The sequence below is a fragment of the Haliaeetus albicilla genome, chromosome 25, assembly GCF_947461875.1.
Source record: "Haliaeetus albicilla chromosome 25, bHalAlb1.1, whole genome shotgun sequence".
NCBI lineage: Eukaryota > Metazoa > Chordata > Aves > Accipitriformes > Accipitridae > Haliaeetus > Haliaeetus albicilla.
The window spans coordinates 8,280,656-8,303,037 of record NC_091507.1 but is presented as its reverse complement, the minus strand read 5'-3'; the positions used below and the strand labels follow the sequence as shown (position 1 = coordinate 8,303,037).

General features: G+C 39.7%; 1 protein-coding gene across 3 annotated transcripts; it reads left to right on the top strand.

Annotated features, from left to right (window-relative positions):
* Window positions 1–576: 576 nt before the first annotated feature.
* On the top strand, window positions 577–21,788 carry GYG2 (glycogenin 2). Of its 3 annotated transcripts, none has more exons than XM_069770488.1 (8): window positions 577–1,047; window positions 6,692–6,833; window positions 8,609–8,783; window positions 10,082–10,244; window positions 10,810–10,936; window positions 11,849–12,071; window positions 13,235–13,375; window positions 17,268–21,788. In XM_069770488.1, the coding sequence occupies exons 1-8, from the start codon at window positions 825–827 to the stop codon at window positions 17,427–17,429; spliced, it is 1,356 nt and encodes a 451-aa protein (XP_069626589.1). In that variant the 5' UTR covers window positions 577–824; the 3' UTR covers window positions 17,430–21,788. The 3 variants fall into 3 exon arrangements, with proteins under 3 accessions (XP_069626589.1, XP_069626591.1, XP_069626592.1); XM_069770490.1 differs by having other exon boundaries at window positions 928–1,043; XM_069770491.1 differs by lacking the exon at window positions 577–1,047 and adding an exon at window positions 1,212–1,863.
* The last annotated feature ends 594 nt before the right edge of the window (window positions 21,789–22,382 follow it).

The window sequence follows — 22,382 nt, the reverse complement described above, 5'->3', positions numbered from 1 at the left end:
ACCATCAAAGGCGTCGATGCTTTCTTCAAAGGGCTACGTGGCAGAGTCTCCCCTACCTTATCTTTCTTCCTCTCCGGTTCCACACAGGAGCGTGCGTGGTGGGGAGGCTGTGTTGCAGTCGAAGTCCGTGGGGTGCGGGAGAAGCACGGGTGGCGGGACGCGGCCCACACGCCCCCCGTTTTGTCAGCCTGCCGCCGTGACCCTCCGGCCCACGCAGGCCGCAGCTCCCCGCACGGCCGCCGCGGCCGGGCGCTCCTCCGTCCCTCCCACAGGGATCGCTCTTCTCCTCAACGCCGGCCCGAGCCACCGCGCAGCCCCGCAGGGCCCGGCCCGGGAGCCTGGAAACGACGGCGGGAGCGGGGGCCAGGGGGTCCCTCTCCTTCCCTCAGCGCCCCCGGGCAGGGCGCAGGGGACGGGACGGGAGGGAAAAGAGGGGGGAGGCGAGGGACCCCCCACCCCCGCCATGACGGGAGGGCTTCGGGCGGGCGCTGCCGCGCAGCGCCCAGTGGAGCGGGAGCGCGGCGCCTCGCCGCGCCGCCAGGGGGCGCCGCCGTGCCGCCGCCGCGCGTGGGGGCGTGAGGGGTGGGCGCCGGGTGTGGGGGTGCCCGGAGCAGCGGGCGGCGGCGTGGCCCCCGTCAGGCGGCGGCCGTGGGGGCCGAGCGCCGGGCTCTGCCCCGCCGCGGAGGACAGCGGCGGGGCAGGGGGCCCGCGGCGGGGCAGGGGGCGAGAGGAGGATGGCCCCCTTGCAGTAAAGGCAGCGCCGGGCAAGGCGGGGGGAGGGCGGGCTGGGTCGCGCCAACCCTCCCCAATGGTCTCTGCCGCTAATGCCGTTTCTCTGCTGCTGCGCAGGAGTCCCTGCGAATATAATTCACCTGCCACTGCCTTCAGCAGGAAAGAGGCTAATCCCATTTCGCGGTTTATCGGCCCCGCCGCGAGTAGGTGAGGCGGCGGCGGCCGCAGAGGTGGGCGCCGCGGGCTTGGGCCTGGGTCCGGGCCGAGCCCTGCCCCTGCCCGGCGGGCCCCCTCCTGCCGCAGGATGTCCGGTGAGTACCGCGGCTCCTCTGCCCGAGGGGCTGCCGTCGCCTTTGGCAGCGCCCCGCTTGGTTTGTGCTCAGCCGCCTCTCGGGGCCGGCGCGGGCCGGGCTCCTCCGGGGCCTGCTCCCTCCTCCCGCCCCGCTGCGGCGGAGGGTCTCCGCTGTTTAGTTATCAGCAGAGTGCTGTAATTAGCAGCCTCGGATTAGGATTTAAACTGTCCGGTGGGATGAGAGAGCTAAACTCATTTATGTGTTCTGCTTGTACGTACGGATTGGCCTACCCAGGCCTCTCTGCGTTTTCCTGGCGGATCTGCAGGGCGACAGGCTGGGGTGGGCTCCCTCGGGCTCAGGCGGATTCGGGGAAACCTTTCTCATGTCCCTTCTGACGTAGCAGCGGTACTGGTTTTATTCACTTATGCTTAAAGCCTTGAGGAACTTGAGGATAAAGTCCTTTAAAGCCACGACTGCGGGGCGGGTGCAGGTGCCGTTCTGTTTCTTGAACGTGGTCTCAAGACCGAGAAAAAAGCTGAGCAGCAGCCCCCCGAAGATGGGTTTGTTGAACTGTTTGCAGGGTGTTGAGGACATACCTTCCTTGGGCAATGGGCCAAGTGGATCCTGTTTGAATTTATGTATATGGCACCTCAGTGCTGGAGGAAGATGTAGAAAGGGAGTCTGCAAATTAAAGGATTAGAGGATTGTGGGGTTCTTTGTTGTGGTTTTTTTTTGAAAGGAAGGTGGAAAGACTGGAAACATATAACTTGATACCTGTCAAGTCCTCCGTGCTGTCTCTGGATTGCTTAAGCAATTATTACTAGTTTATTTCAAACTGGTATGTTGCTATTTTGGAACTAGTTTTGGGTGCTATGCTTATTTGCATATTATAATGTTGCATTTGATTTTTCATCAGGATCATTTACTATCTGTTGAATAACAGAACTGCAGGGTCTTGAAGCAGAATGTAACTGTTCTTAACTGAAAGATATATAGTAAAAGCTACACAAAATGAGAAACAAGTTCTCTTTGTGTAGTCTTCCAAGATAACAGTCGTAATCCCATCTACTAAAATTGACTATTGTTTAATAAAGAATAAGAGAGAATCTGGTTTTGGATCAGGCAGAACTTCATTAAACCAAGAGAAATATTGCATGCCATCAAATGTCAATTTATATTCTGTTATAAAAAGGACCGTGTAAAGTGTTGGTTATGCCACCTTCATCAGCAATGTAAATATTTCTACTATTGGACCCAGACCGAGGAAGCATGGGAATTAAAACTGCCAGCTGTCATTTGTTTACTAGGGCAAGAACTGCCTCCTTGCTGAAAACTTGCATAATAATTTCTGATAGTGGTCTGACATAGGTTATTGTCTGACATCATTATTCATTTTACCTACTTAAAATACTTCTTGACTGCTTTCAAGGTTGTGGGTGTCAGCTGGAGCAGAGCTTTTTGTTCTAAGTGCTTCTGATATGGTTGTGTTAGGTCAGGGAAGTGAGAAGGCCTGTAGTTTTCTTTATCTTTGTAGTAATTTAACACATCTTCACTCAGACATGCTTCTGGGGGAGGATTCATAGAGACCTATGTGTGCGAGGGGGAGTAACAAAATTGTTGTTAGAAAACGTGATGTGAGTTGGGGCTGTGTTATGTCATTGTCGCTCGGGGTTTCAGAAAGGCGCGTTGGGCTCAGCGGACAGAGGTCCAGACTGCAGCCTGCCTGTCCTGCGGATTGTGTCTGAAGTAGAAGGGGGGAGGTGACAAAAGAGCAACAGATGGTACCAGGGAGGAATTTAAGAAAGCAATGAGACAGCATTGGTTATTATGAATGGCAGTACGTACTGGGGCCCTAACCAGCCTGTTGGAGGCTTTTAGCTGTTGGTTTATCTACTCTTATGCATAAGGCAGCAATGTGTTATTTAGAGTATGCTTGTAGGAAAGTTGTAGCATATGAACCTCTTGTCTCCTATTGCAATTTTGGAGCGGGTGACTTGGCAAATTTGAGTTGTTACTGTAGGAGCCACAGCTAGAGCACATTTATCCTCTCTCTGTCTATCAGAAGAAAGACCAAAATATGCTTAAGAAGCTATGTCTAGTGGATTATGGAAAAAGCCCCTACCCTCCTTAAACTTGTCTTGAAGCTGGCAGGTGCATGTGGTTCATTCAGTGCTTGTTATTATGAGTCACTCCTGATTCTCATTGGGTACCTGGTGTTTGTTCATTCCCTCTCTCTTTTTAATTTGAACATCAAAGTGAGCACCACCCTGTCCACTTGCTGGTGTGGATTGTAAGTAAGGCTTTTAGCTGCCCTGGAATTAGTTTTCAGGCCAGTTGAAGAATTTTTCCTCTGGCAGTGTCAGAGGTACTACTGCTGTGAGGAAGTAGCATCAGAAGTTGGTGATCTTGGCTAAAAAACTGTAAAAAGTTTCACATAAAATCACCCTGACTGTAGAGATTCACATTACTTCTGCTGTCTTTTCTGTGTTGCTAGCTGTAGCTGCTGAGTGGGCTCTAAAATAACTTGCCAAAGTTACTTGCTTGAAAATCCTTGGTTTGTTCTGAGAAACTATTGTTAGGTATCAAAACTATGATGATAATGATATCTAAATTTGCATCTTCATGTGTTGTGTGGTAACCCAGATGAGAAATGAGCAGATTTGTAAATTCATGTCACATGGTTTTAATGTGATTCTGATCACATACTTACTTTTCACATAATTCACTGAGTCAGTGGTATTAGCCATAGGGTTCCACAGCTTAAAAACAATTTGCTTGAAAATATTGTTAACACTAGGTGTTTTCCATGAAAATCCTATTGTCATTCAGCACAAAGACTTGAAAGTTATGCATAATGGTGCACTTGACACTTAAAATTCGCTGCGACTGGATTTTATTTCTTAAATACCTAGACCTTTGGCTTTCAAACTTAAAAGATCAGCTTTTCTTTTGCAGCTTAAACTCAGTGAGTGAAACCCTGTGTACATTAGATTTAACGCAGCATTGTCCTTGATTTCAGTTAAATGGGAATTTTCAGGTAAACAGTTTACTTTCACAAGTTTATATGAAAATCCGATCCTTAGTTTTCAGTTATAAAACATTTACTTATAGGGACAGTGTTCCAAAGAACATGATAAACGACATAAGTAACACCTCTTTCTTGAAAATAGGGATTAGATGAAAGAACAAGTAATGATAAAATCTTTTGATTTTAAACCGCCTGTGGAACCTTAATGGTGGCCCGGTAAGATTTTGAAATAGCTAGGATGTGCTTCTCTTTGCACTAGAAATACTTTAATGTTGCATGGTTTCAGTCAATAGTTTGATTATCTATTTAATTATCTCTGTAGTGATTCACTCTATTAGAGAAGACCATAATACGTGTCCCACATCTGATTCTCAAAACAGGCAATTGGTTTCTTTCCTGTGTGAGGTATTAGCAGGAGTTTCTTGGAAGCTGTATTTGTTCGGCAGTTTGTTTCCTTGTAGTTCTGACCACAACTTTTGCCCCAGAGGTACAAAGCATGAAAGCGTCCGTAGGATGTGGTAATTTGCCATGCCAGCTTGCTGAACTATTTGATGAGTAGCATGTGTATTTTTAGATATATTACTTAAGTAAAGATTCAGCTTCTGTAGCTAAAAGAATTTGCAGAAGCAATAAGAAGATTATGTGTTCAGTTTTGTGGTTGTTATTTAAAACAGTATTTTAAGATTTAAGCTCCCACTCATTTCACAGTTTGCTTTTTGTATTAACCTGCCTCCCACGTTCCTCTCAGTAGTCTTTTATTACCTTTGTTTGGCTGAAGATGCTTGTTGCCTAACACAAAAGTGTTTTTCTTTGCTGACTTGTGTCTTTTGAGAATAATTTTATTGCTAAAGTAGCCTTCAGTGTTTTGGTTTTTTTTGTTTTGTATTGGTTTTTATGTATGCTTAAATTTATTTGATTAACCTTTTGGAAGATTGTAGTAGGAGCAGTTTACTTGCACAACTGTCCTTTTAAACCACTCCATGTAAGCAACTCCTTATTCATCGTTTTCTGGAATAGCCATAACTTGCTTGAGCTGTTACAATAATGGGAGATTTAAAAGCTCCTTTTTTCATTTGCTTCTTCTGGAAATTGTGTTTAAAAATGTTACTGGAGTTTGCTTAGCTGAGGGATCTGCAAACTGTTTTAAGTTTTAATGGATGATTCAATTTTTTTGGCCAAGTTTAACACTACCGGGATTCTCCTGAGGTGCAGGGATCCGTTGGAGTGTCAGCAAATGTAAGGTGTATGTGCTTGATTCGAATTCAGGTCTGGCTGGAGATAAGTGGGAGGTAGGGCAAAAAGGGGGGGAGGAGACAGCACACCAGTGGGTCTGTGCTTTGTTCTGGATTTGGAGGACATGAAAAATGGAAATATTTAGTACCTGAGAAAGTTGTCAGGAGCACCGACCATACTTTACTGCATACCTTGATGTTAGGTTAGAGGTTTGAAGTCATTCATTTTTGCAGCCCCTGGCTGAGGCAGCCATGAGGTCATTTGTTGGGTTCAGACCTGCAACTAGTTCTGTGACATTCTTTCGTAGTGTCTCTCACAGAGCCTGGAAACTGTATGACAGGGTGTTTATGTTGTTGTTATTGTTTGTTTGGTTTGATTTATTTAACATAATTGCTTGTCCCTTAAGATGATGGTGTTTTTAAACAAGTATTCCAACACAAGTGTTTATTGAAGCTCTGTAGACCTCAGTGGAATTCCCCTCATCCGTGTGACCTGCTCATCTTGTTCTGGTTAATTCTGCAGCCTAGAATGCTGAGGTTGTCTTTGTGCTCCAAGGAGGCTGTTCACTTTGCTGAATCATAGGTTCTGGCTCTCCCCAGGAGAACCCTGATAACGGTGGTTCTGTCAGAGGGCAGAGCTGAAGAAGCAGCCCCTGGTGATACTGCCAGAGGCTAGTATCTCTACAAAATACATTATGTCTCCTGTTGTGCAGGAGTGTACCTTTCTTTCGTTTCTATTGTAACTTTTTTCCCATGTGTTTCTTGACAATGAGGAACACTCCTGATTTTCTTGGAGTTCCTTGAGGTAGGGATCCTTAACTTCTGGGAGGTGTACCAGTCTCGGTAGCAATTTCTCTACATTTGTTCAGCCAGCACCAGTTACTCCAGTACAAAGATGACAGAGCACATAATAATGCCTGTTGGGTTGATTCAGTGAGGTTATGGAAAGAAGGACGTTTCTGGCTAGTACTTAACAGCCTGTTTTTTTCCTTAGCTTTTGGCACTATATAAACAGGAACATTTTCCTTATTGGTTGTATTATATTATGTTAGTTAAATGTAAAATCTAAATATTTACAGATAGGCTTTTTTGACTGAGATTATGTTTAGGCAATAAGACACAGGGAATTATTTGTTTAAGGCTAGTCCAAAAACTTCATACCTGTTACTATGTAAATCAGGCAAACAAAAAATAACAAAATTCAGAAACATACATTCTGCAGTCACATTCACTGGCTTTTCCATTCAGTTGTGTCTTCTGGGGGAATTTGGGAGAGAAAAGAGCTTATCACAGGAACTGCAGGCTGTTATAAACTGCAGCCTGTTGGTTAGCTGGAGGAGGAAGAAACCTGTCAAAAGAGCCTTTGTTAAACCTGTGAAGTGACTCTTCTGAATATTTGCTCACAGTAACGGATCAAGCCTTTGTGACCCTTGCTACCGATGATGTGTACTCTCAAGGCGCTCTGGTTCTCGGACAGTCGCTGAGGAACCATATGACATCTAGAAAATTGGCAGTACTAATTACACCAGAGGTTTCCAGTGGGATGAGGTAAGGATTCATGTATTTTTGGAGGTTGATATTATGGAATAATGAACAACAACATGAAAGATTTTAATAGGCTTCCTGTGGATTTAACAGCATTAAGTTCCCCCTTGGCTAGTGATTTCTGAGAGAAGTCCCAAGTAACATCCATGATAAGATTGTAAGCCTAATAAGTATTCATTTGCAGAAGTAGAGCTTCTGGCTGGAAGTTGTCTTAAGCCCGTAATTGGGAACATAAGCTGAAAGTTTGGGAACTAGGGTTTTGGTGTCTGCTTTTAAGCCAAGATAAAGGCACTACTGTTCTTTTCCCCCAAGTGATTCGCTGTTAGAAAGAGCAAGATACATAAAAACATGTGACGTAACAACTCTCCAAAAACCTTAGGGGCTTGATTTCGGAAGACTAATCTTAAAATATTGGTGCACAGCTATCATGATGAGAAATTCTTTTTTTCTTTTCTTTGCTGCTGTTTTTTTTTTTTTTTTTAATCACTTTCCAATTTGGGTTGTGATTCTACAGGTACTACAGACTTGCATGAAATTCACTACAAGCACTACAGAAATACATCAATGAGACTTCTGTATTGACCTCAAGCCCTGTTATTTGGAGGACAGTGCTGCTTGTTAAAAGGAACATGACATGCCATAGTTACTTAAACTCTTAATTCTGCTGTGGCTTAAGAAGTGTGCAAGCTCCTGATTTCTGTATGCCATGTGAAAGTATTTGCAATGCATCTGGCTCAAGAAAAGTATTTTCCCATTTTTGCTGTGATTAGATGTACAGGAATCTGTTTTTACAGCCTTTTTAAAGTATGGATTTTGTCAGAACACTGTAACCTTCCTGAGGGAATACTGTATACATTTGACACCTGGGTGGATACTAAGTCCATCAGTTTTTTCATCCCCATTCAGTGGGGGAAAACCCTTTATAGTATATCTTTTAATCAAGGATAGCATTTAAGAAAAATTACACTACTGAACTATGCTTCTAAAAATCTTTACCTACTCTTAGTTCTTTCCCAGTTAACTCCTGTCCCTTGAAGATCAGTCAGGCAAAAGCTAATATCTCTGAAATCTAGATAATCAGCACAGGCTTTTCTTTTTCTGTATTTGCATAACATCTGGGACTTCGTAGTTAATAGTGTAATGTAAATAAATAAGCTGTGTTCAAAAGACTTTTTTCATGTGTCTTGAAGGAAAATTACCTACTTTGGTATCACCTATAAAATTCCCATGGAAGATATGTATAGAAAAGATATCTTCCTAAAAGTCTCATTTGAGACAATTTGTAGTAGTGAGCAAGTATATATTACCTGTATTAAAATGTGGAGTTCTGAAGCTGTGTTTACTTGGGCATAATAGGTGCAAGTGACTGCGCTGACAGTGCATGCCACATCCTGTGCAATGCACAGAGAACACGGTTCCGTGCTGTTCTTTAGAGTCAAGTGTGCAGGATGAAAGCTGCTTTAACTTCTGTTGGTGTTTCTATAGGAGATTGAGTAACTAAAATAAGGATTGGTTTCTCCTCCATACAGCACCTGTCACTTTTGAGATGTGCTTGCCCTGTAGAAGGGGTGATGGTTTATGGCTTGATTTATAGCTGTCACTTCAGCAGTCTGTTTACAAGGACTTTTCACTTCTGACTTCTCATTGTAACCAATCAGTCTAGCCTTTGTTATTGTCATAATAAATGTGGTGCTGCGTATTACTGTTTTTATGCTGGAAGTGAACTCTGATGAACCTCTTTAAATTGCCTTCTTTCTCTCCACTGCTTCCTCTGGTAGGTCTGTCCTCCGCAGTGTATTTGACGAAGTCATTGAGGTGGATGCGCTTGACAGTGCTGACTCAGTCCGTTTGGCTCTGATGCAGAGGCCAGAACTGGGTGTAACCTTCACTAAGCTTCACTGTTGGACTCTTACTCATTATAGCAAATGTGTCTTCATGGATGCAGACACTTTGGTGAGTAGAGCAGGAGCTGTGGAAACATTTGTGTCTGTCTTAAGGAGCTACTCTGGGTGTGGGATGCTTCCTTGTCAGGCAGCCTACTGGCCTGTGAAGTGACCAGATTTGCTGGTGCTCACAAGGTTGCAGAAGCTCCAGCTGGCATGTTGTGGCAATGCTCAGAGTTTTGCCATCTGCATAGAAGTAAATCCTGTTTTGAGAGTAGCCTCAGGTCTGTCTTCAAAAGATATCACAAACACACTCTATGCAAATGGGCTTCTGACATGTTTAAAATAGATCTCTCTCATATACTTTCATTTGGACTTACTCTGGTCAGGAAGGCAGGCCAGTTTTAAAAAGGAGGTGGGGCGGGAAGCCCGGAAACATTAATTACTTTTTTCTTTTTCATTTTTTAGAGGTATAGAGATAAAAATGGCCATAATTTTGGCAAGGTCAATCATGTCAGCCTTCCCCTGCACTTACATGGCTCACTTGAAAACACTGGGATGCATTTTAATTTAATAGAATTGTATTTGAATTAGAAACCAAATTAAGTTATTCTTCTCAGGGGGTGAGGCAGGGAGGCTTATGATTTCCTGCTTTAGATTAAAGTAAAGGAGGAAGGCAAATATTTGTGTTTTGGTTTAAATTCAGTGAAGTAATTTGTCTCCTAAAAAAATTTTCTGCTTCTTTTCACAGTGGCTCAGTTGTGGGTGGGGTCCAGACTTTCAGTGATTCCACAGCTGTCTTTCTACCAACTTTAAAAGTGATCTTGGCCTTAGCCTGATTGACTTTTCCCACTTCCTTGTGAAGCTTAAAAACCTAAACCAAAGCAAATTTATGAGCTTAGCTTACATTAGAAAACTGGTAATGAGACAGTTTTTCTGCTACCCCTTTAGTCAGCCTGTTGCTAACTCAGATTATTTGGATTCCCAGCTTTCATTCAGCTCTGTTGCAGTTACTGAGAATAGTGGACTCTGGGAAGGTGAGCTAAGAAAGAAGGAAATTTTGTGTTTTCATGGTATGTTATAATATTTAAAGGCACCTTCTGGAGGGTCTCCAAGGTTCATGGAATAATTTCACAGGGTTTGCACTTTGATCAGAGAAATCATGGAGAACCACAATTAATGTTGCTTTATTATATTAAAAATAGAGGTTCTGACCCCTAGCATATTTTGCATTGCCACTGCTTTTATGCTCTGCAAACGATATACTTAGCCAAACTAGCAATTTACTCCATTCGTACTGATTTAGCTCCTTGTGTTCTAGAAAAACATTTGCTCTAACAATTTTTGTGTTTACCTACTGTCTCTAAGGTGCTTTGCAATGTTGATGAATTATTTGATCGAGAAGAGTTTTCAGCAGCTCCCGATTCTGGCTGGCCTGACTGCTTTAATAGTGGTGTATTTGTATTCCGACCTTCTTTGAAAACTTACAACCTACTGCTCCGGTTTGCTGCTGAACATGGCAGCTTTGATGGTAAGGGGCAAAGCATAAGGGATGAAGTGCAAAATGTTCGATTCCTTCTCAGTAAGCTGTTTTTCCATAGGTTCCATGTTATCAGGCAGAATAGAGGAAGGCAGGAGTTCTCCAGGCTTTACGTAATTGTGCCCCCACAAAAATTTAAGGTGCAGACCTTTGCCTCTTACACTGTAGTTAAGGCCCATTGAGTTATTGTGGACAGTTCTTCCCAGAAGAGGGCAATGAAGGGACATTGTGTCTAAGTCTTGCTCAGTAAGTTTTAATTTTGCTGTCTGGTTTAGGAGAGAGAAATACAGCTGATCTTCAGTCTTCTGCTCTGAGGGAGACCAAACCCCTTTCCTACTCCTTTCTTCATATATTACAATAGGACTTCATTTACACTGAACTTGCATCGGAGTGGATCAGGTATTATTCACTTGTACCTGCTCGCATGGCCATATTGTCAACTCCAAGTTGCAGTCCCATGAACACACCAGTCTCACTCCCATCCTTGGATGTGAAATTTTGATGTAAATTTGAGTGTATGCATAATTATGGTAATACGTTTTTTTATGTTCTTTAGGGGGTGATCAAGGCTTGTTGAATAGCTTCTTCAGCAACTGGGCGACAGCAGATATTGGCAAACACTTACCTTTCCTCTATAACTTGAGCAGCAGCGCTGTATACACCTATGTTCCTGCTTTCAATCAGTAAGTAGTTAACATGTCTGACTGACTGTAAACCTCTGTAGTTTGTTAACAAACATTCTATTATAAGAGAGAATAATAATGCCATATTCTGTTGATTATAAATTAGAGCAGTCAGAAATGGTGTTATGTAAAAATCATGCAGTAAAAGCTGAAATACAATATGAATGTCTTGCATCTGGACACAGATTGAGTCCCAGAGCTGGCTACACTGTCTTGTATGTTGTTTCAGGGAAGCTTTTATCGGATTTGAAAAGATGTAGATTGCTTTAGCATTAGGTTCTGACAGCTTTACTCTGAAGGTTGTTCCCTACTTTTCCAGTCAGTTCTATGGGAAACAGTTGTGGGTTTTTTGTCTTTTTTTTTTTTTTTTAAAGGTTCTCTGTGAAACAAGATTTGTGCTAGTAATTATATGACTTCAGACAATGCAGTTAGGAAACTTCTGGCAGAAGGCAAGTTGGATTTAGTGTCATGATTTACTGCTCTAGTTGCACAAACCGCTCTTAATGGAAGGCAAACTTAGGATGATGTACTTATTAGTAATTTTTAATATGGGATCAGTAATAATCAATTTTGTTGATTCAGTGTTTGAAGTGGTATTTATTTGTGAACAGAGTATGCAGGAGGACTAGAAATGGTACTCCATAAGCCTGTCATTTTCCTTCATGAACTTTACTAGAATCAGCAGCTGGAAGCAAATGGAAATGCAGCCTTTTTTTTTTCTGTATGCTAAATGAGATACCTTTAACTAATAAGACAGAAAAAAATACTAAATATATACTCATATTGAATGTGTCGGTGTTGCAAAATGTCAAAATTACCTCACCAGCGAGAGTAAGCATGTTTCTTTAGCAGTTCATATAGGCTAAAAAAATATATATTTAATGTATAGACCTCTATGTTTAATCTCTGCAGTTTTGGTAGAGATGCCAAAGTTGTTCACTTCTTGGGAGCGACGAAGCCCTGGAACTACAAATATAACCTTCAAACAAAGAGAGTTATGCAGGATGGCACCACCTCTGAATCTTTTCATCAGCTGTCATTTCTTGCCCTCTGGTGGAATATATACAGTGCAAGTATATTGCCTTTGTTAGGAAAACTTCAAAAGATGGAAGAATCAGAATCTGAGGAATGCAAGGTAACTAATAAGGAGTTAGTGGGAATATGCTGGAATCACAACAAAAATTCTGAAAATTATGTGTTTGCTAGAGGAAGGAATTGCATGAAAAAACATAGTATCTGTTGATCGGTAGTAGCAGAGATTGCTCCTAGAAGCATCTAAACTAGCAGTTTAGGAAGGATTTTTAGTACTATTGGCTTTCCAAAGATTTCCTCTTCTTAATTGCTGAAGAGTTTGTATGGCAATGTGTATGTATAAATTCTGCAAATTAAGCACAAAGTATGATACAAATTAGAGAAGGTGATAATCTAGCTATGAAACAAACGGACTTTTGACTTTTTGAAGATAACTTGATATAGACCATCAAACTAGCCCTTGAAGTATAGTAAAATTTACCTTTTCAGAACTGCATTATAACTTATTTTATGAGGGTCATAACAAATAAATCAGATTTGCGAAGGCAGTGTTAAATACATTTACAATGTTATATTCAGTACTCGTATGTCATCAAGCACTTACTGAGCTCTTCACGCTTTTTTTTTTTTCTTCAAAGGAAGTGCAGCAATGCATGGTTTCCATGAGTAGAATAAAAAAATCTGTTGATAAATAGATGATTTCTTGGAGATCAGCAGCATAAAGTAATGAGTAGAAGTATGATTTTTAATTTTGTATTGAGACATGACAATTAAGATCACTTTTATGCATATGTAAATATTTTCTTAATTTTTTTTTTAAATATTAGACTATTACCATCACTGAACTAATTGCATAGTCCCATAAGATTAGTTGGACAGTTACCATCAAAGCCCTAGAGAGGAATTTGGTTTGTTAACCTCTTCACAAATTGGAAAGCAGAGGAAGGAATGGGTAGGGTTTTTTTTATCTCATACTTTTAACATGCTTTAATTTTTAAGAAATTGGGCAGTAAAGAAATACTTCAGCTGCAGCAGCATGAAGGTGGAAATACCTGTTAGATTTACCTCCTGATGATTCTGGCATACTTCTGAGTGCAAAAATCTAAATTGCAACATGCTCTGAATCTGGGACCACAAACTTTTTTCAGTTTATTACCTTATTCCTTTAATGCTGAGATCCCTGTAAGGAAGTGAAACTGTTTTAAATAAGATACTAATTTCCTGCAAAATTGCATTTCAGTGGTGAGATGTTCTTGTTTTTGTTAGCATACTTTCAATGGAGTTGAAATTACATTGAAAAAGGTCAGTCCTTATGTGGCCAATTCGCTGCAAATACCCGTGCTTCCAGAGCAGACATATGAAATATATCCCACAACATGTTCTCCTGAGGAGCTCACTTTCAAAGCTGTAAGTATGTTGTATATTACTATATGCAGTAACAAAATGATACACTAAAATGAGATTTTCTTAATTATGCTTCTGATCTGGGAGATTATATCCTCTTCAATTTAGCTGTAGCTATTGAATTTTCTTGCTAGCATCAGGAACAGTCTAAAGGGCATCTATTTTCTTTAATCTTTAGTCACACATGCATGATGTGTCTGGAGGTTGAAAAAATTGCATTGAATTTTACGAAGAGGTTACTTGTTGGAAGTTGTTAGGTACTTAATAAAGTGTAATATAAAAAAAAATTCTGTTACTAAAGTAATCTTTTGAATATTAATACTCTTGGGAATTAATATATTTAAAACTAGAATCCTTTCTATCACTCCTTTGTAGAAATTTTTTCCAGAAGCGTTGACTTGGAAGACTGTTCCCCAAATTTCTGTGGGCAACAAGGAGTGTCTTAAAAGAATCCACTGATGTTCACTGTAGGGGTCCTGGTTCTTTTGTCACTCTTCTCAAATTTGGGTGTTTCTGTTGCACTGACTCCCCTTATTTTATGCAGGAATTAAGTTGGACATAATAGCACAATGTTTCATGGCTGTAAGTCATTATGTGTTTTATGATAAACCATGCTACAGCAGGGAACAATTGGGAGAAAATAAAATTAATGTTCTAATGTCATCTGCTATTGTAACTTGTGGACTGCTCTCTAGTAAGATGAAGGCAGTTTTTATTATGTTCAGTGCTTCATCCCTTTTGACTACAGTTAACTCCATAAAGTAAAACTGTAGTCTTCCTTCCTTTCTCGTCCACCCTGGGTGTGGAGGGGCTGAAGGAAAATTGCAAACCTTCCAGCTCTATACCTTAACACATCTTTTGCAAATAAATTAATCTTATCTTGTGTGCCTCATACATGTGACTCCATTGGAAATGCTCAAACCAAATAGGGACACATTTTCGAGATGTTTGTTTGGGGTAAAAAAAAATAATCATAATGTTCGCTTAAAGTAGTGTCATTTAAATTTAAATTTCTTTTTTAGTTGCTAGGATTGGTTTATCAGAAGATCATGTTAATCAGAAATTAATAGCCTGATTCTCTCCTTACTTAGGAACACCATCATTCCACTTTTTGTTGCTTAACTTCAGTAGTCTTGTGGGATTGTTTTGGTTTTGGTGGAAAAGACTTCAGAATGGGGTCTGTCTACTCATTTATGTTTTGATATCTGGCAAAGGCAAATATTTGGCACAAGATGTTTTAGGCAGTATGTTTTACCTTTGTTTTGGAATACATTGTTCTGTTCTCATTGTATGCATATAAAAAGCTCATCAGTTATAGAGCAAGCTATTACCCTAAAATGAGATTTTTCTCATTTGAAGTTTAGCCTCTTGAATGGTAGGCATCTACTGTAAGCTAGATTTCCAGGCTGTTTCTGTAGTTGCTGAAGAATGACAGCCACTCTTGAACCTATTTTAGGATGAGATGAGCTGCCCTCTGGAGGTACTTATCCTAGACTGATTGTAGTAGGAGCTTAGATTCGGTGCCATTTTGATAGCTAAAGCTGAGTGAGACGAATTTTGTCCTTGGTGATAATGTGTTTCATTCCTTTTCCTCCCATCCACTGCCTTCCCCTACCCCAAGACTGAAATCAATTTGTATTGTATGAATTCTTATGATAAGGAAACTATGGAAAAATACTCTCCTAATAAAACCTCAGTGGCTGTATTTTAGCAACCTGTATGTGAAGCTGATCAAAGCGGTTCTGTAACATCCATCTCTCTCAGCCTGACAGACCTTCAGAACAACTTGTATTTCATCCTGCTTCATCCAAGGTTTCAGGAAACCTCAGAACTGGTACATGTAGCTTTCTGCATTGTACATCTGTTGATAACTGCATGCATGTCTTTTTTCTTCCACCATCATTTTGGGAAGTCCCAACTAATTATAATGCAATGTGTAAATAAAATCTTGAATCTCTTAGCTATGTAATTCCCTAACTGCTTCCAATACTGGGGTATGATCCCTTTCTATCAGTTATGCTTCTAGGTTTTTTTAATGTATCTTTTCCTGTGCTAGCCACCAAGTAATAAATGCATGGTGTTAATTTTAGCTCTCCAATATTAATACAAGCAAAGCTATTTGGATTTTTTTGTTCTGTTTTGTTTCTTTTTTTTACCTGCTGAAGTGGTGTTTCCAAGCAAGTGGAAAATGAATGTACAGTGAGTCAGGCATGGAGCCTAGGCTTTCCTTTGTGATCTTGCACTGCATTTATCTGTGGGCAGTGTGACAGCAGTGCCAGACTTGGCGTTGATGGGGATGACAGGGTGTCAAGGACTTGTAAGGTACACAACACAGTCATTTTTCTGTTGAGGCCTTTTGTATGATTGTGAAGCACTGTGGTGAAATACTTTAAAATTGAGAAACAAAACTGTAAGTGAAACTGTAGCTACTGTGCAGCCAGGGGTGTTTGGGCCATAGTTAAAATTCTTCATTTCTAAAAAGATGATGATTCCTGTCTTGTTAATGGCATCCGAAGCTGTTGATAAGGGTTGCCGATGGTAAAGAAAGGAATGTCAAGCATTACTGCAGTTACATGTATATAAATCCTGAAAATTAAATACCAAGTATTGTTGCATATTTGCATGTATAGGTGTTATGGATGCACAACTAACCAAATCCAACAGGTGTTAAAACTCAGATTTATTCTTCAGCAAAAGTTAGTTAGAAGTCCGGTAACATTTTATAAAACCACAGGCTCAATGATGTAAAGAGAATTATTACTATATGGCCAACTTACACTGCCACAATAGGGAGCAAGCATGCTCTTCAGAGTGTTTATTCATGTTTAAAGTCATGTAAAGTCGGACCCAGGTGAGATACATCTGGAAGGATGCAGTTGCCTAAGCATATAGTGTCATGTTGGCTGTTTGAAATACCTTACCAGGTCTGCAGGTACAGATCTTGAGCAAGTCCTGTGCCTTATCTGCCCCAAATTGGCAGATGCAATGGTTATTCCAGGGGATTAAGGTGGTTTAAACCACTGATTCCTGCCCTTTACATTCTATTCTGAAACATCTGTATATTGAATTTGTGAGGGCTTCACTGGAAGGCCATTCTGGTTGATTGCAATTTTGTTCATAACATAAGATGAGTTGTTTGGCTTGGAGCCTCTTGGATTAGTACTGAAAGCAGGTTTTCAATAGCTGCCTTGATTAGTCCTTTTTATATTTCATCTTTATTACTGGTTATAGTTGTTGGGATGTTCTGGTTTTACTGGCATTGGTCAGTCATGGACAGAGTTTCTCTTTTATGTCGTTTAAGTTATCACTAATAACGTATCCTGCATTTGTGTACCTATGATAACTTGACCTGATTCAGGATTCACAATTTTGGATCATCATTCAAAATGAACTACTTATTGGTGTAGTGAATAGTGTCAAATCTTTTAAAGTAATTTATACAGGTAATGTCTCACATCTGCTAAATAATACTGACCTCACTGGAGATCAGCTAAAACAAGTGACTAAAAATTCTAGGAACTTAGATTCACATGAGAGCCTGTTGAAGACAAAATTTGCACAGATACATGGTTACACTTTATTGTAGGAGATACTCTACTCTAAACCAGCTGTATTTATAATAGTCTCATTGTGTTGTTGCTGAGTATGCCAAGGTCTGAGTTAAGACAAGTAAAATAAATGTTTGGTATATTCACAGATGCTATGACAAGTAGTAAAAGCATGGGATAATGAGATCATATTATCAAAACAAGAATGAATGTTTGAATACTGTTTGTTTTATTGTTTTAACTGGGACTGTACAAAGCAGAAGTTTGACATTCGAGGTTTAACTTCACAGCACTGAAATGATAATGACCAAATGACTGTTTTCTCACTGTTCTGCTTCTTCCCACAGAATGAGGTCGCACATTCTGTTTCAGAGCTGTCTATTCACTTCAAACCAGAAGAACCAAGTCCAGAAGATGAACGGAGAAAATGGGAGGAAGGGCGCATGGACTATATGGGGAAAGATGCTTTTGAACACATCAAAAAGAAATTGGATGCATTTTTACATTAAGATGGAGTGTACTGTAATGGCCATCATGATCTATGTTTCTTCTATAAATGCAATCCTTGAATACTTGGCTATCTTCATAGTTTATTTGACACCAAAGTTGAAGAGGTAGATATGGATCCTTGTATATTTTAGGGGAAGATTAACAGATAGAGACTCTTGTTTTTTAACTTTTAAGTGTGCCTCATCTTTATTATGGGTTTCATCTTCATTGTCCTCCCATTGTGCCTTCTGAAGTATAACGAATGGTACCCTCTGCATTTGACCTCTCATATTTATCACTATTCCCTGCTCCTCCCCATAGCATTCTGCAAAAACAGTCATGAGTGTGAAACATGTTGGAAGTTGAGATTATTTCACAAATTGAGATTATTTCAAAAGTACTTTTACCTTTTAGAAGATGCTATAAAACTATTTAAATGACAACTTTGTTCTTGAAACCAAGTTAACACTTTCAAGGACAACCATAGTGTAGACTTCAATATGAGAAAAAAGTGAGGAGATTAAATCCTGGCGTCATAGGAGTCTGCAACAAAACTTTTTCGTCTAAGTATATTTAGGGTTAGAGGAAATTCAGGCTTTGTCTGAGATCACTAGTGGATGTTCTCCCTGTTTATAGGAATCTGCTCAGCCTCATCATGCTGGTGATGAAGAGTAGTGTAAAACTCTTAAGATAGACTGATAATGTATGTTAACCTTTTATATCGTTGCTATAGGATACTCTTGTTTTTTCAAATAATATTAGCTTTACTTGCATATTCAGAGTTGTGCAGTCAGAGGAAGAAATGCTGACACTATGGTGTAAACCTTCTGGTGCTTTATATCAATTTGTTTACAGTACTTCAAAAAACAGTTGACAAAGGCGTTCTTGTTTAGCATGGTGGCCCCATACTGCAGGCAGTTTGAGTGCAACTGAAAACACAATTGGCACTTGTTTTAGTAAACAGGCCCTTTGAAGATCTTTTAAACAATAGCTGTGTGTGGGAACTAATAAATCTGTGAGGGTAGTTCCAGCAAAATCTACTGATGAGACTCCGTTATATTAAGGATACTTATGGGGGATTGCTTCGTGAATTTGGGTATTCAAATTTGACTAATCTCAGCAAGTTTGGCTTAACAAACAAGGAAAAAGAAACACTTTGAAAGAAAGAAGCTTGACAGGCATGCTAATATCATAACAGATTTGACACAGTTATTCATAATGCTACTCAGAATAAGAATTCTGCAGTGCTGATCCAGGACTTGAAACACATTTCAGTCTTAATATGTCACCAATTTTGATACAGATATACCTGATGAAATAACTTGGGAATTCTGTTTAAAAAGCAATGATGTAATGTTACATCAGAGGCATTGCCGTAGATGCTAGTGGAGAAAAAAGCAGGGTAGGAGGGAAGGAATTTTTGTTTCTTTTTCCTCTATCAAAAAGGATGGGGAGGGGCAGGGAATAACTTGCACAAATTAGGAATAGAACAAAAGAGTCAAAAGGTCCCTTAGAGTAAGAAAAATTATCTTTCAGTATTTTAGAATTACTTTCTAATATTCACAATAGTGGATTTGCTTTTACTTTTGTGGGGTATTTCTGATTTTTATCTAGTTCTTTATTTCTCATTTATTCTAAGCATTCTTAAAGTGGGAATCTCTTTGGTGGGTCTGCTGAATTCAAGCTTCTAGTTCAAGCTAGATGTTTAGGGTCTCTGAAGTCGGAGAGATGGCCAGAAGATGATTCTTCTCAGTTTCTCCATTGATCATAAAGGGACCCTTGACAGCATGCCTCTCCTGTGTAGGTAACCTTTGCAAGTTAACACAGGTAGGTGTGTTCTACCTCTTGCTGCGTGTGGCCCAGCACAGCACTATGTGGAGATCACAGTAGCTGCAGTGTACTCTTACTCATGTGGCTTTTGATCTACTGATTATCTCTGTTTCTTAGTGAATTTGTGCACTTCTGAGAAAGTTCTCTGTTTTATAAGCATTATTGCTAATATAATTCAAACTGGTTTTGAAGACTATATAAAACTGTAGTCAACAATGTGAACTCATGCTTCATGCAGCTGTACTTTTTACAGTAACTACTAGATCTTACTGGGCACATTAATTAGATTATGGGAGAAAAATTACTGATGTGAAATCAGTAACTGAAAGGTTTTAAAATAGTAAATGAATGTAGTAAAATGAGCTGTCATGGAATACGTTGAAAGTGCTAATATGTAAAATATTACTGTGTGTGGATTGTACAAAGTTTTGCAAAGAATTGTAGTACGTTGATGTCATGGAAATAAAATAGAAATGGAAGGGATATATGAAGTCATGTGTGTATCAGATGATGCAGTTACAGGTTTTTTGTTGTGCCAGGGAGTATTATTTGTGACTGACTAGTTACTTTAATATGTTTTTTTAATTTTATTAAATTGCTTTTGAGATACTAGCCCTACTTGCTGAGCAGAAATAACAGGTGTGAGTTATAATTGTTTCTACAGACATACATAATTATAAACTTTAGGATCTCTTGAATTAGCAGAACTGCAATTGGTTTATTTTATTTCATGGAAAAGCATAGCTGTGGTTAAAACCCCTGTCCGAGTTTTTGTGTACTGTCTTCACACAAAAAATGTTGACCTAATTACAAGTAATGTAGTATCATAGTGGATTCTGGCACAGGACTGTTGTCACCAGGGTGTGAGAAGGGAAAATCTTGTAAGTGAATCCAGAATTCACAAGTATTCCAGAATTCACAAGTGCTGTGCTTTGGGCAGCATTCTTTGCTCTTACAGACATCATTCTGAGATCTTGGGGCCACAAGCAGGTCTGGGGGCTGTTATGGGCTGCATGTTGCCGTGATCGACAGGGTTGAGGTTTGCTAAGTTAAAACATGACTTGGAAAAAAAACAAAACCCAAACAAAAAACAACTTGGTGAGCTTCACCTAGAATTTCTTCCACATTAAAGTGTGGTATAGCCCCAGGTATTTTTAGGCTAAAGAAAGTTAAGTTTGGCACCACTCTTCCCTAAACAAGACGTATTTTTGCTTTGGCAATTTGGAAGGCACTGTAGAATAATAATCTCAATGAAATGTAAAGGGAAAAAAAATGGCTTGATAAAATGAGAACTGCCAAAGATCTTTTACCAGCTGGTCTGTGCATGTGTGTGACTGAGAGGTTTTTGTCAGTATTGTTTAAGCCCTCGTGACCTGAGAAGCAGCTGTAAGGATTTTCAAAGTCCAGACTCTGACCTATTGCTGTGTGGCAGACTGTTTTTTTAAAGAGGACAGCTTCTGTTTAAAACAAAACATGCTGATTCTTCTGTCATGTGCTTCGAGCTACTCACAGCTAGACTTAGAGGGTGATTTTATTTGCAATACAACAATTTTATTGGGTGCTTTTCATGTATAAACAGGAGATAGTGTGGGTGTGCCACAAGGAAAATTCTTGAAAATTTTAGACATGTGGGTTAATGCACTTTCCTAGCCTACAGGAAAAGGAGCTTCTTGTTGTTGAAATATCACTTTACTGCCTGATGTCTTGTGAGGACCTTTCCAACTGGGTTGTTTGTTGGAAAGAAGTAGTTTTCTTTGTCTCTCCAGTTCAGTCAGCTCACATCAGTTGTTTTGTAAGGCTGGTATTTGAAAAAATGCTTAGTTTTTGTTTTTTTTTTTTACCTTGATGTTTCTGTCCATGAATGGGAGGCTGGGTTAGTAATGGGTGGCTTTACGTTTGCATGCTCCTGAAAATGTCTACTTGTTCAACAGAAACAAGTCTGCAGCATGCCTATTTATTCCTTAATAGGTCTGATTCTGTTGTTTTGCTGATCTAAACTGTTTTGATTCCTGTGACTTTGAAAACAAAATGAGATGGGCCTGTTTTCTTAATTCACATCTTGAATATTTTCACCTTTGTATAAAGGTATTCAGGTCAGTCTATGAAAAAAAAACGTTTTATATATTTTATTCTTTTTTTCCCCCCAATTTTCTCTCCATCACTTTGGGATTTTATTTCTGTGGTTTATTTTTTTTTTTTTTTTTTTAATCAGCCCTATAAATGAGATTAAATGTATAGCAGTCAATTCTTAAATAGCCTGCAAAAATACATGTCAGTTAATACTAGTTGTTGAAGTAGTCTGTGTTTCAGTATATTCGTTGCAAAGTGCTGCTTTGGTGCTGACAGTTAAAAGGGGTGACACTCAAGCAATACGTTGCATCCTAGTATAAGCTTTCAACTTGTAATAACAGCATACCATAATCATAGCAAAGGTAGTTTAAAAAAAAAAACAACAGCGATATACAATTGACTTTAAACATTATAAAAACTAATTGTTAGAAGGCTGACAATGACATACTATGAATAAAGGAAAAAAATACCATTGCAAGCATTTTTCCTGAATTTTACTTTGACTGTTGTCAGAACCCTTTCAACTTCAACTAACTGGAGGGGAAAAAAACCCTTAAAATTCCAAGGGAGCTAGCCTCCAACTTGTGATTATTTTAATACTTTTCCCACTTCAGGATGGCATGATGTTAACTGCCTTGGAAAAGTGATTATTCCCTCTTGTGGTACTGTACAGGGGTCTGAACCATGATAAATATAGGTGGTTTTCCTTTAGATGTGTAACATCAGAAACAGGCAATTTGTTTTATTTTAGAGAAATACGATTTTCAAAGCCTTCTCATAGTGTTAAATACTTGGAACACAACTGATTGCATGTGATGGGTGGGTACTTGTTTTATGTTTTACTTAAAGACTTTCTCTTTTTCTTTTTTTTTTTAAACCTCCATAAATTCTTTGTCTTTCCAAACCTTTTACTTGCAGCTTTTAGACAAATGGCAGAACAGAAGCCAGGGTTGTTTGGAACCTGTAGTATCCCCATTTATCTCAGAAATCTGGGGTTGGGATTTTTTTTTTAAATATTTTTTCTTGCTTTCAAAAAAATCTTAGTAATGCAGTAGTAATTCAGATGGTAATTT

What these genes read in the sequence shown, in the direction of transcription:
- GYG2 (XM_069770488.1), top strand. Translation starts at nt 825, where the DNA reads ATGCCGTTTCTCTGCTGCTGCGCAGGAGTCCCTGCGAATATAATTCAC. An exon ending in TGAACATGGCAGCTTTGATG is followed by an intron (nt 10,245 to 10,809) that starts GTAAGGGGCAAA and finishes TATGTTCTTTAG; the next exon opens with GGGGTGATCAAGGCTTGTTG. An exon ending in CAGAATCTGAGGAATGCAAG is followed by an intron (nt 12,072 to 13,234) that starts GTAACTAATAAG and finishes TGTTTTTGTTAG; the next exon opens with CATACTTTCAATGGAGTTGA.